General features: G+C 43.8%; 1 protein-coding gene across 8 annotated transcripts in view; it reads right to left on the reverse strand.

Moving 5' to 3' along the window:
* Positions 1–5,472: 5,472 nt before the first annotated feature.
* Positions 5,473–13,149, reverse strand: part of LOC113007118 (kinesin-like protein KIF13B) — a 31,248-nt gene continuing 23,571 nt past the window's right edge. For 4 of the 8 annotated variants that reach the window (XM_080289787.1, XM_080289792.1, XM_080289789.1 and 1 more), the window contains 5 exons: positions 12,963–13,078; positions 9,981–10,055; positions 9,168–9,233; positions 7,180–8,494; positions 5,473–7,047 (listed from right to left, as the gene is read on the reverse strand). In XM_080289787.1, the coding sequence (XP_080145913.1) occupies positions 6,794–7,047; positions 7,180–8,494; positions 9,168–9,233; positions 9,981–10,055; positions 12,963–13,078 (1,826 nt within the window). In that variant the 3' untranslated portion in view covers positions 5,473–6,793. The remainder of the gene's footprint in view (positions 7,048–7,179; positions 8,495–9,167; positions 9,234–9,980; positions 10,056–12,962; positions 13,079–13,149) is intronic. The other 4 variants (XM_080289791.1, XM_080289788.1, XM_080289794.1 and 1 more) reach the window with 3 other exon arrangements.

Raw genomic sequence — 13,149 nt, forward strand, 5'->3', positions numbered from 1 at the left:
CCGTTTCGTAATGACGGTATCTTAGCTAACAACCCCAACTACCAGATTCAACTTGTAATTGGCTAAAAATAACTGAGAGGGACGTTGCTAGCTGGCAGTTTTTTCGAGCGATGTTGAAATTTCCACATTCAGACACTTCAAATGCTTCAGCAGCTGTCCGCTCAGCGCAGCATCAGCAACGCGGAAATACACGGATACATCCGAAGACTCGAGACTGATCAAACCAGAAAGCTTTAATGAGCAGCTGGTTTGCCTCGCATTAACTGGTATTAACTCAGCCAGTTAATCGAAATGCAGCTGACTGAACTGAAAAGCTCGACTCTGTGGGGGTCAAAGTTTGCAGAACTACGAACACAGCTGGAATCCACAGCCGTGCGTGTTCATGGAACAGCATGTTCACCTGCTGGACGTCACTACCTGACAGGTTTAACTGTCTTCAGAACATTGCAGAGGCCTTACTGACAGTGTTTGGCTCTACATGTCTGTGTGAGCAGGTTTTCTCTCACATGAGTCCTCAGGTAGCCTCTGAATGCTGGACACTGGGAGACCTGTGTCTCTGAGTGGGAGACCAGAGATCACATTAGCATGTATGTCTCTGTATTAACAAACATGCCATAATGGCTTAGTTTATTTTTCTTATCATTGTTGTGAGGAGACCATAAATAGCATTTGTATTTTCTGTTGTACAGTTCATTTGCTGTTATGGATAAAAAGTCTTTTTTTGTTTCAAAATAGCTGATAAGTATTCGCTCATAGCTGCCAACATCTGCGAACAAATATAACTTTATAAAGTTGTTCTATATAGTGTGTAACTGTTATTATAGAGCATTAATAAATTTATTGCTAATGCATCATATGGCACACTGACTCCTGAGGAAAATTTAGATTGTTTTCATATATGACAGGTCACATAAAGGTTTGGTGAGTCCAAGCTTAAGTATATATTCCAAACAATAAAACCTTATTTAACGCAAATGTTGTGAATAAACTTGAAATTATGGATTTTAACCTCTGAAGACCTGAACTCTTTCATGGCATGCATTTTGATTTCTCTTTACTATTTGGGCTTTATACTGTTGATAGAACACTGTAAAGTCACAATTGAATAATGATATGCAGAACTCTTTATTTGGTGTCTGAACACTGCAGCATTTTTCCTGAGTACGAAAACAAAATGAGAAACAACAGCTGAGCCCCTTTAAGCAATATGGCTCATTTGAAAGAGCAAAATTTAGTATTGTGGTCTAGACAACCCAAAATGTGATGTCCCCATATGTGGACGCCAGGTCCTAGGAGGTTAAAATTGTATTTCCATGTAAGTCCATATGGTGAACAATAAAAGCATTCCTCCATTGTGGCTCGCTGTGATGGACAAGACGGTCACCTCTGTGCACGTCTGGGTCAGGGAATGGGTCTTGACTCATTTGTTCTTATTCGCTGAACATCAGCTCAGAGTTGTTGGTGCAAGTATTGAACATGACTTTCGGTAAGCCTCAAACCAGCTCTGACAAACTGACTGATGCAAAGTTTTGACTGTACCTTACAGTGTAGGGACGGAGTATCGCGGACCTCAACTGGGACAGAAGAAGGCAAACTTTGACCAATGCCTCAATCCCACTGACACACCTTTCATAGAGTAAGCAGAGTCTTGGGATGAGGGAGATGACTCGGCCGTCACTGGCGCTAAGGTTGCTGAGGTAGTTAAAAAAAGAGTTTGGTGAACCTCCAAGTCTGAGGCCGTAGTCCTCAGCTATGTTCTCAGGAAAATGTTTTTTTTATCATAACCTTAATGACTGCAACACAGCAAAGGACATTACTAATGCAAACTGATTACACTGAACCTTAATCACCCTTTTATCAGTTAGTATAACAGACCTGGAATAGCTCTTACTACGACCGCCATGGAGACACTTCCAGGTCATGGGGTGGCTGTAGCTCAGGTGGCAGAGCAGGTCAGCCACTAATCAGAAGGTCGGTGGTTCGATCCCAGGCTGCCTCCTGGCTGCATGCCAAATATCCTTGGGCAAGATACTAACCCCGTGTTGCCTACTGGTGGTGGTCAGAGGGCCCGGTGGCACCTGTGTCCAGCAGCCTCGCCTCTGTCAGTGCGCCACAGGGCAGCTGTGGCTACAATGTAGCTTGCTATCGCCAGTGTGTGTGTGGATGGGTGAATGACTGAATGTAGTGTAAAGCGCTTTGGGGTCCTATGGACTAGCAAAGCGCTATACAAATGCAGGCCATTTACCATTTCTTTCAGTTAGGAACCTTCCTAAGGAAAAAAGACTATTGGGATGCAGCCAATGACTTTTTAGACCCTTAACTTCTCCTTGCAGAGCTTCAAGGGATCTTCCAGGATGGTGAGGATATTTTCGGCAGACTTAAATTGGTCATCAGGCAGCGATTTCATACATTGATGTCTAATGTGGAACTTGATCTGCACTGGCGTGAGTTGGCTTCACAGCATAAGTTAGCGTGACGCTTGTAAGAAGTAAACCACCTTCGTGGTACAGAAAACCCAGGATCAACCCTGAAGTTATCTGGGTAAGTCATAAATCCTGTTTCATTGGCCTCTACACTATGAAGATAGACTTTAAGCTTATCCGGGTAACTTCAGGGTGCGTTTTATTTTACAATCACTGTAATTTATTTATACAAGTATAGAAACATTAGTATTTCTATATGCTTCTGTTACCGGCACCAGACCTAGGGGAATCTGGACCGGCAGCAAGCGGCACACAGGCTAGAGAGCACTGCGTAGCCAGATATGAGCAAACTGTGGATTAATAGAGAGGACACCCTAGTTAGCGTCTTGCTCAGGCCGGAGCTCATTTATTTCTGCAACATATACACAATAGAAATGCATTCTTTCCATAAAATAACAGAGTTCACAAACAAAAATAAAGTTACAAAAAGTTTCTCTCAAAAGCAAAATAAATACAAACTAATTCAAAATGACTTTACATACAACTTAAACAAAACACTCGCGGCTAAAGCAGAACAACATACCAAAATAACCCATCTCACATTCACACAACCTTTCCCCACATTCGCGCCAAATACGCTATTACTTTTGAACATGGCGTCCCTTGAACGCAACACAACAGACTGCAAACGTTGGCTGTGCCCCAATTCAGGGTCTGCACGCTTGAAGTACGCATTTTAAGTGCGATTACGTCACCGCCACGCGACGACGGCTGTTCCAATTCGAAGTGTGCTTCAAATGCGCCGTCGATTTCCCCAAATCCGGTTGTTCAGTCTGACGTCACTAGCCGTGTCTGGGTCTAAACTCCGCTGCAGGTCCATATATCAAACGATCACTGTGGCATTACTGAGAGTTGAAAACTGTCTAAAGTCTTTCATCTTTAATAAAATGATCAGCGTTCTGCTCTACCAGGTGTAACAATTGAGTTTAACATCCAGGCATCCATGAAAACGGAATTTATGACATTTAACGGAGTTAGAAGTTAGCAGGGAGTTAGCTCGCTAGCTTCTATCTAAATACAATATAGCATGTCCTGACTGCGGGGTTTTGGAAACAAATTAAAACGTACAGCTCTGTTATCACTTCCAACATAAATGAAGACAGAAAACTAAACAGCAGTGACGTTTGTAGGGTTACTGAAGATGGGCTAGCTGGTATATAATGATGTGCTACGTGACCGCTAGCGACACAGCTATGTTAGCATAATATAAACAAGATAACTTTTTTTCCACTCGATAAAAGTTAACGTGAGTGTTCTCGGTGGTCAGGAACAAATGTAATCGCATGGCAGGATGCTGTAAAAGGACCAAACTTCAGCCAGGAGAACAACTGAGATAATCCATCCACAATACGAGGTTAGTCATATACTGCTGCATGGGCTGGGCTGTAGTTACATCCTAAGGTTTTAAAAACTGAGCTTAAATAAATGATTAGCGGTAATAAAAGCCGAGGGAGGTCAACAGGGATCACTGACTGTTTTAGGAGCTTTTTGAGATTAAATAGAAGAAAATACAAAACATTAAACATGTTAACAACACAAAGGCCAAATAATTTCCCCCAGGGATCAATAAAGTATTCTGATTCTGATTAAACGCAGACTACTTTAGACCCGGAAGTAGGATTCGTCGCGTCATCACTGAACAACCGGATACCAAGCGTGGTCCCATACATCCCACAATGCAGGCTGCCACTGAGCTCTGCCCAGGGGCGTTTCTGGGATTTTTTTAATGGGGGGGCTAACAATCAGAAATAACTGTTGAAAACGACCTTGGAAGACGTTTATATATTCATGAGCATTTTTACATTCATAGAACAATGACCATATTGTTTTCCTAAAAAAATGATAGTGAGGATTTATTCATTTAACAGTATTTATTTGTAAGAAACACTGCATATTGTATTATATACAAGAACCAACACATTTTCATTTAGAAATCAAAGTATATATATTCATTTAAAAGAAAAGGAAATGGTAGGTTTTTGTTTTTCTTTAAACATCAGAATGGCTGGTGTGGTTTTGTTAGCTTATTTAGGATGGAGGTGATCATTTTTGGGACTATTTTCTGTAATTCCACTGATACCAGAACATGTTGTGCACTCTCCCAGTTCTTGCACAGGTCCTTTTGGAGGTTTTTCACTGTGCATTCATGCTACAGCGCTGATGTTTCAAAGCACTCAAACAAAGGCTCAGTCTAGGTGCAAATTTCTGTCTCCAGTGTACTTGTCATATTAAAGAATCACATAGAAACATAAATGCTTATATTTGCTCACAGAAAAATATAATTAGTATAAAATAAACCCAGGGTCAAACTGAAGGTTTCTAGAAGTTACCGAGAAGCTAAAAGTCCTGCTTCATATTGCAGAGGCCTATACTACAACATCCCAGGCTCCTGTTTCCAGGGTAACCCTCTGATGTTTACTAGCAGATTTTTTGTCAGTCAGCAGTATCCTGCCATGTCGTTGCTTCAGTCGGAATTTAAGAGAAGTTACCAAATGTCATTCAAGCGTTAGGAGCTGATGTGTTGTTGCGCTGCAGGGTTTGGCCCAGAACCTGCTGAAGAGAACATCTGAGCGGAGCTCCGTCAGCGGATGTGGGATCGCCTTTGAAGTAGTTTCTAACATCCCAGGAGGAAGTACCAGGACATCATGTTAGTGTTCAGGAAGGAAGGAAAAGACATTTGGAAACCAGCAACCATGAATTTCACTGAGACATCATGTCCACAAATGAAAACAGATGTGATTACAACATCTGTGCAGGAACAGCTGGTCACTGCTTTCCAAATATCAGCGCTTCTCACCTCAGACTTACAGTCTGTGTGGACAGAAGGAGGACAGAGGACCGGTGGATGAGGTCGTGGAGTGGTCTGGGAGAAATCACCCGGTGGTTAAAGAAAGAAAAAGTATGAATAGCATGAAACGGAGGAGCTAAGCTAGACCAAAGGTTTTGCAGAGGCACTCTTTTTGTTCTCTTGAAAAAAAGATAAAGATGGTGCTGAAAGATGCTCAAACTTTATTTTTCCTTCTCTAAAGTTAGCTTAAAAAAATAAAATGATAAAAAAAAAAAAATCCTAATAAAACCCAATAGAGATGATGCAGTGATTATGTAATCTCTTTTACCAGGACATCGTCGTAAAAGATTTTCTAATCTCAAAAAATGAGTACATAATGTACCAGAGAATAAAGCTGTAACACACACACACACACACACACACACACACACACACACACACACACACACACACACACACACACACACACACACACACACACACACACACACACACACACACACACACACACACACACACACACACACACACACACACACACACACACACACACGAATTAAATTGATTTATTATCACTTATAAAAAGTTGATCTTTAAACAAACATTCAAGCTTGATCATTTTAAATGCAAATGTATAAAACACATTTCTGCACAAAAACTAACACAACATTAAAACCAACACAATCCTCACCAAACATCAGACTGCAGCACATACAGGGAAAGTCACAAGTAACGTTCTCAAACACCCTCACGTGAAACTAATGCAGATTCCTGCATTTGCTTGACAGGAAGAGGAAAATATAGATTTATAACTGTTGCAAAATTCCAGCAGTAGCATTTTTGACGAGTGCAATGATTTTAACCAGCAGAATCACATCAGAATAATCCCCTTTATTCCTACACAGTGCGGTGGGACGTGTCCAAGGCATTTTTCCAAAGGCTTTATTCAAAGCATTTCAAGGCACAAGACTAATAGCACACCATATAGTCATACATTACAAAACACACATCTGGATGTCTGCACTCATATTTGTTTATCTTTGGAACTGCACGAGAAAGATATCGGCTAGCCTTTTTTTTTTGGGGGGGGGGGGGGGGGGGGGCATTTTTGGTATGCACAGTAAAAAGGAGACTGTGCCTCCTGTGAATCCGTCTGTAGCGTACTTCATGTGTACCCTCGCTTCCTTACACGACATATACAGGTCGCAGTGCTTTGATTACAATGTAATGTCTTTTGAATAAATACATTTATAAAAGGTTAGCGTGTAATTATCTAAAAGCATTCACATTTTCAGATAAAACATCCAATGTCTGCCAAGTACGTCACACAGGAATGGAGTCCTGTAACAGGAAAAGCCAAAAATCATCCTCCAGACACGAGAGCGTGGAGTGACTCATCCAAACTTACTGTCAAACCTCCAGTAAATCGGTCTAAAGTACGCCAGACACCACTGTGCCAGTAGGCTTAAGCTTTTGTCCCATATGGGCAGTGATGTGCTGGGGATGCCCAGCAATGAGCCATTTAAGTGTTCCACGACTTGCGGTTCTCCCCCCTGCCGCGACCGGTTGATCCGGTTCCACCTTCGCCTTTGGCCAGAGCTGTAAGGGCTGCCAGGTTTGGGCTGGACCCCGACAGATGGGCACTACGGCGTTTTTGTTGCTGCTGGCGATGGCGTTTGGGATCGCCACGGGTTACTCTGTCAGGTCTTACCAACACGCCGTAACCAGGGTTGCAGTGGAAGTAGTGCTTACCAGCCACTGACCCATCGTTCTTTCCTGAAAGAAAGAGGAAAATACATGAATCGTAAAAATTTAAAAAAGCAATAATGAGGCTTTAATTGGCAGTGCATACATGTTCATGAAGAATGAGAACGATCAGATTTGGTGTTGGGTCTAATCTAAACCTACCTGCTGGTACTTCAAGTTCCACTCCAACCCAAGTCCCCTCTGCAAAATCTGTGGGTCCCAAATATCGCACCGTACCACTCTTATTAGCCCCCACACTCACAAACTCGCCCTCTTTCAACCACTCGGGAAGAACAGCAGAAGCAGCTGTATCTCCATCCTCTGTGTCAGAGATGATTTCCAGACTTTCCTTCGGCACTGAAAGGTTGGGTCCTGTCCCACAACTTGAGGGTTGGTTCACCAGTGTGGGGGTATCATGCTCCTCCTCACTCAGAATCTGCAGAAATGACTTGAGGTCTGAAGACTTCACTTTCTGGATCTTGAAGGGGTTAGCTACTGAGGGACCTGATTTGGGAGAAGAAATGGGGCCTTTGGCAGGTTTGACAGAAGCTGCTGGCTGCTGAACCTCACTGGTGGCTGAGGATGAGGGTAGGAAGGAGGCACCATTTGTTTCTGGAACATCAGAAGTTGACTGTTGCTTGGATGAAGCTTGAGCAGCCAGGTCTACAGGCGGTCCTGGATCAGGACTTGAGGCTTGGATCAGGCTTGGAGAAGGATCTTGAATAAAGTCTGAAGCCGTCTGATCTTGTGTGCGCTGCTGGGGTTGCAGGACGGTTGATTCCAAACGCCTCGCTCCTTCTTGAGCAGATCGTTGTGTCTCATTAGAAAACGCCAGTTCACATTCTACTTTGTTTGTGGCAGCCACCTCGAGATCTTCTCTTGAAGGAGTCTTTGGTTCACTGTGGTCTACATGGCGCACTTCTGTCTGCTTGGTCCCATTGTTTTGTGCCACCTCTGAATGATCTCGTTGCTCTGATCCACGGTCCTGTTTTTGTTCGGTCTGGTCTGGCAATTCTGCTTCTGCAGCTGGATCAGATTTTTCGGCCTCCTTTAACTGGTCTGATAGCAACCGATTTGGTTCTTGTTGACTCGGCATAACATCTGGTTCAGATGGCTCCTGCTCCATACTCTCTGCATCTGCTTTCTGTCTCAAACTCAGTAATTCCTGAGGCCCTGATTGGTCTAAAATAAGAGTGTCCGATTGTGTGGTGTCAGAGAAAGGAGAGAACTTCTGTGTCACAACATTTTCCTCCTCGTGCTCATCGAGCACAGTTTCAAAGCCATCCCTGCTACCATATGACGAAGGCAAGTCCCAGCTCAGCGTGTAGACTTCTGACAGCGTTACTGTAGATATGCTTGTTGACATATATCCACTGGAAGCCTCGCTCACTGGACTGGTGGTGGAGTCTTCAGTTTCTGGGATGATTGGAGGTGGAAGAGGCACAGATCTGGGGATTTCTGTTTCATCAATGGGGACCTGGGGGCAAACCATAGAAACGTGGTTTTAGCCAAAGAGCGTCTTTTTGCCAGTTTCCAAAAATGGAATTGCCACAAATTCATTTCCAATTTCTGATCATAACCACCCTAGTGCCAGCTCCTGGTTAGTCCAGCCTCAAGATGAATGTTTTTCACCATTTCTGAGGATCTGACTGAAAAACCTACCTGTCAATCACAAGGCCAACCTGCCCTCAGTTTTTAAACATGGAAGCTACATCATTGTCATTCTACAGTCTTTGTACTTGGAGCCAGGTTCAGTTGGATACTTGGAGCAGCAGAAATGTTTGAATAACAATGACCAGCAGATGTTGCTGGTATTAAACATGAATGTATTCCATATAATCACAGTCCTGTTATCGTGCACAGGATGGTCAGGTGAACTTGTCGTGTTTTCAAAGTAACACAAACGTCTAAAAATATTAAAGTGAAGAATCTAAAAAGACAAACAGCGCTGCCAGAAGCCGTGCAGGCTTTTTATAACTTCATCCAACGTTTTTGTACCACGGCATTTACAGCCGATGACGAACGATGGGCGAGTTTCGGTTGACACAGACGGCATTACTGAATACACTCCACTCCGATCAGTTTCTATGTTTGGAAGAACAGATCTACACAATGTGTTAACACCATGCGGGCGGGGCTGGAGGACTCACCGCCTGCCGCTGTTTGCTCATGTCCTCTTCAACGCTGGCCGACTGCACCACGATGCGCGGCAGACTCTGCGACGGGGTCGGAATTAAAAAAGCAAAGTTAATGTGACTTCAGATAAAACATCTCAAAGCTGCTAATTAGCACTGAAGGCTTTTCAAGCTGATTTCAAGATGCAATCAGGGGCCAATCAGCTCTGTCCGCTTCAAACCTGAAGATTAACAGAAGTCTGTTCATGCCACACTGCATGATGTGGTGATTAGCTGCTGTGGGAGCATCAGAGAGACAGAAGGACAGAAACAAGCAGAGAGAAAACTGAACCTGTGATGGTAACAATGAGGCTGAACACCGACCTGCTACGCCCTCTCTGGTACTAACATTAGGCCAGCTGACCGTCTGCTGCAGCTGCAGATGATTCTTCATAATTATGAAAGATGTGCAATCAGATTCATATGTTCACGTGACGAAAGGAATCAGATATTTATTTCGATAACAGCGTTTCGAGATGTTGACACGAGATGCAGACAGTGTAATAAAAACATTGGTTCATTAGACTCGTAATCATGACAAACTAGTCAAACAATCAGTATAATTGCACCTTAATTATAATTGCACCCATCATCATTGATCCCTGCTCAGGATTCAAAACTCGTCATCCGTCAACTGATTAAGCACGAAGAAAACAAAAACCCATCTTGATCTTTAAAAGATGCGTGTGCTTAGCAGACAGGATTTTAATCATGACGACTGAGTTCATGCAGAAAGGAAGCTGCTCGATTTAGGACACAAGGAGCTTTGAGAGCAGAACGACGACCTACGTGGTCCGCAGGTCTGACGTCAGAAAGTAGGTCAAACAGGTCTATCCTACCCCTCGCGTGCTCGGGAAAATAAACCTGCAGGTCAACACAACACATCAGGTGCACAACAAATGCTGCCTCTGCTTTACTGGTTATTGAAATCAAAGCACAACAAGCACCCGTCTGTGTTAACCGCAATCTCCACGTGTCCGTGTTCTCGACAGCCGTTCATCTGAAGCACGGCAAGCCCAGGAGGTGCTGAGGAGTAAACGTTTAGTTGAGGTTGAGGTTGTTGCTGGCTGCTGTGCAGCATCAGTGAGAGGAGCTAATCACCAGGAGGCTAAAGTCACAGTTCAGCCATGTGAGCGCACACTCCTCTTTGGAAATAAATGCGCACCAGCTTTGGCACCTTTGCCGACGGTGGGCTGGCTTCACTGCATATCATCCGTTTCAGGAAAATGCTGGAAGGTGTGTATTTAACCGAATCAAAGAAACGTGATGTCCTATGGTTTGCAGCACACAGTTTACTTGGAATTGTGCTTCATTTAACACAGCATAATGTGCGTCGACTAACTGCTGAAAGCTGCGAGTCAAAGTTGTGTCCTGGAACTCTTCATCCAGTCGTCACCCTGAGCGTTTAGAGCCAGGCTGCCAGATGCACATAAATCCTTTTAGTTTCAGGTTTTTAGCCACGTGGCTGCACAGTGCAAACTGACACTTGTGTATTTTACTTTTCTTTTGTTGTTGCTGTTGTCATCTTTCAGGTATTGATGTGATGTGTGGTAGATCAATGTTCCAAATGTAGCATTAAAACCTCTGCATTTAAGCATCAGCAACAACAACGTGTGTATTTACAGCACCTTCAGTAAACCTCCAACAGGTCCGAGTGTGATCGTACAGCCGTAACACAGACCGAATAATTCCCGCGCTCCCTCTGAGACGATCGTTTCATCCGGAGAGCGTAAACTTCCTGATTTAACAAACGATGACTCAAACGTTCTACTCGCAGCAGTTCAACATTTCAGTAGTTGGTGCTGGAAGTGCTGATCAATCTCACAGACAACCACAATTTTAGCCAATAGTACTTATCATCTAGACCAGTGGTCCCCAAACCCCGGCCCGGTACTGGTTTTTATTTTGTTGTATTTATCTGCGACACTTCAAAGGCTGGTCTGTTTATGTCCGACAATATTTTCACAGACCGGCCTTTAAAGTGTCGCAGATAAATACATCAAAATAAAAAACAGTACCGGTACCAAAAAGGAGATTTGTTGATAACACACGGGAAACACCCAGGGAAACCGAGTTAACGATAAAAACCCTGAAAACCATAACTTTCACGGCCGAGCCTGGACTCTCACGGACCAGTACTGGGCCGGGGTTTGGGGACCGCTGATCTGGTCTACGGATGTCTGCTGTCTAACAGGACAAACTCCTTCATTTCTTTATATGAAAGAAATCTTTAGAAAAAAAGAGTGAGTCATAGTTAATGAAACTTTCATGCAGACTTAATAAATTAGTTTTGTTGGTTTTATAACATCAGTCACTTCTAAGGTCCAAAGATGTGCAAGTATCGAAAGTACAAAGTACAGCAGTATTCAAACCCAATGACAGCTCTACAATTCATGTAGAGCCCCAAACACATTCGTACGGGCCGTGATCATCGACCAAATTACCCTTTGGCAGCCCGCTATTATTTGCGTCACTCCAAGCTTTTGTTTTGTGTTGACCGTTGTAAACATCTGTGGCAGGAAGATGCTAATTAAAGCAATATTCTCAACAACAAGCACAGCGAGGCCTGCTGGGTTTCCTTTCCAACATTCCCCTGATTAGCTACTCTCCACAGCTCAAGGGCCAATCAGCCAAATGAGACGCTGGAGTGTTTGGCTGCTATGAAAAAAGCTGCATGATTGCAGAAGAGCAGATGCTGCGCAGGTTGAAGGAGCAACGTGTCAGGATAAAGTTCAGCAGCTCGTAATTACCCCTGGTCTACGCACAGTAAGCGCCTGAAGCAGACGTGCTCACGAACATCAGTCGGTGGGGACAGCTCAGCCATTCAGTCTTGTTCTGACTCAGACACAAGACTCGAGTACTTTAGAGTTATTGGCTGAAAACGGAAGCACGTTCATTACCAGCTGCCTTGTTCACTACAGTGCATCGCTTTGATTTGCCCGTTTCTTATGACAGATGCTCTTCCTGACATCGCCCGAAGGACGTGTGGTTTACACACTCGTCTGCCTTCACATGGCAGACGAGTGTGTAAACCACTACACTCCATTTTATTAGCAGCTGAAAAAAGATGCGGCCATCATGGCGCCACGTGTTGGTTCATGAACCGCCGTCTCTCGGGTAGTGGAGTACTACACTAACAGCTGGTGCCAGCTGGCCGATTAGCCTGTCCAGAAATGCACACCACACGCTCAGCTGGTAATTAGTGCCACCATAGTAAGTAATACGAGGATTTCACTAATTAGATTTGTCACATAATTTCTTTCACAATGTTCCGAAAAGCATCAAGTCCAGTGTTTTGAATTAGGTTTGTGAGCCTGTGAGGTTACAGGATGATAATAATAATCGTCGCTGTCCTAACCGTTCCCTAAACAGGAGACATGTTAGCAGCTACCTGAAAGGTGATGGCAGCTGTGTCTCTATCGGGCTGTAGTAATGTTGGCCATTTTAATATGGACGTCGGCGGGATTTACTCCGTTTTGCCAAAACTAAACACTCTGCAAACCATCCAAAGCTTTTATTCACAACATGCTTTTCTTCGTAATCTTAAAACAACGAGGCAAAAGGTGCACTTACATCATCTGGCTCATATTTCTGTTTCCACAGACATTAGCTCTGTTTCTATGGCAACAGAAGAACTCAGACTGTTGATGAGGAGATGGCGTGTTCAGATTCAGGTAGCAGCGACGCATACGAACTTTAAATCCCTGATAAGGATGCAGGTCGAAGACAAGCTTTAATGCAGAGCACAATAAACAGACCGAATGAGCCTACCTGCTGATGGACAGCTGTCTGGTCTCTGCCCTCTTTCCCACCAGGAAGCAGCGACTTCAGTAGCCTGGGTACGGCCTTCACTAAAGGGAGAGAAGAAGCAGTGAAGCCTGAATGCTCTGCAGAAGAAGGAAGAGGAGATGGAGAAGGGGGGCAGAGAAAAACCAAACAAACCAAACCATTTTTGAGA

Source organism: Astatotilapia calliptera, chromosome 15, assembly GCF_964374335.1.
Source record: "Astatotilapia calliptera chromosome 15, fAstCal68.1, whole genome shotgun sequence".
Classification (NCBI taxonomy): Eukaryota; Metazoa; Chordata; class Actinopteri; order Cichliformes; family Cichlidae; genus Astatotilapia; species Astatotilapia calliptera.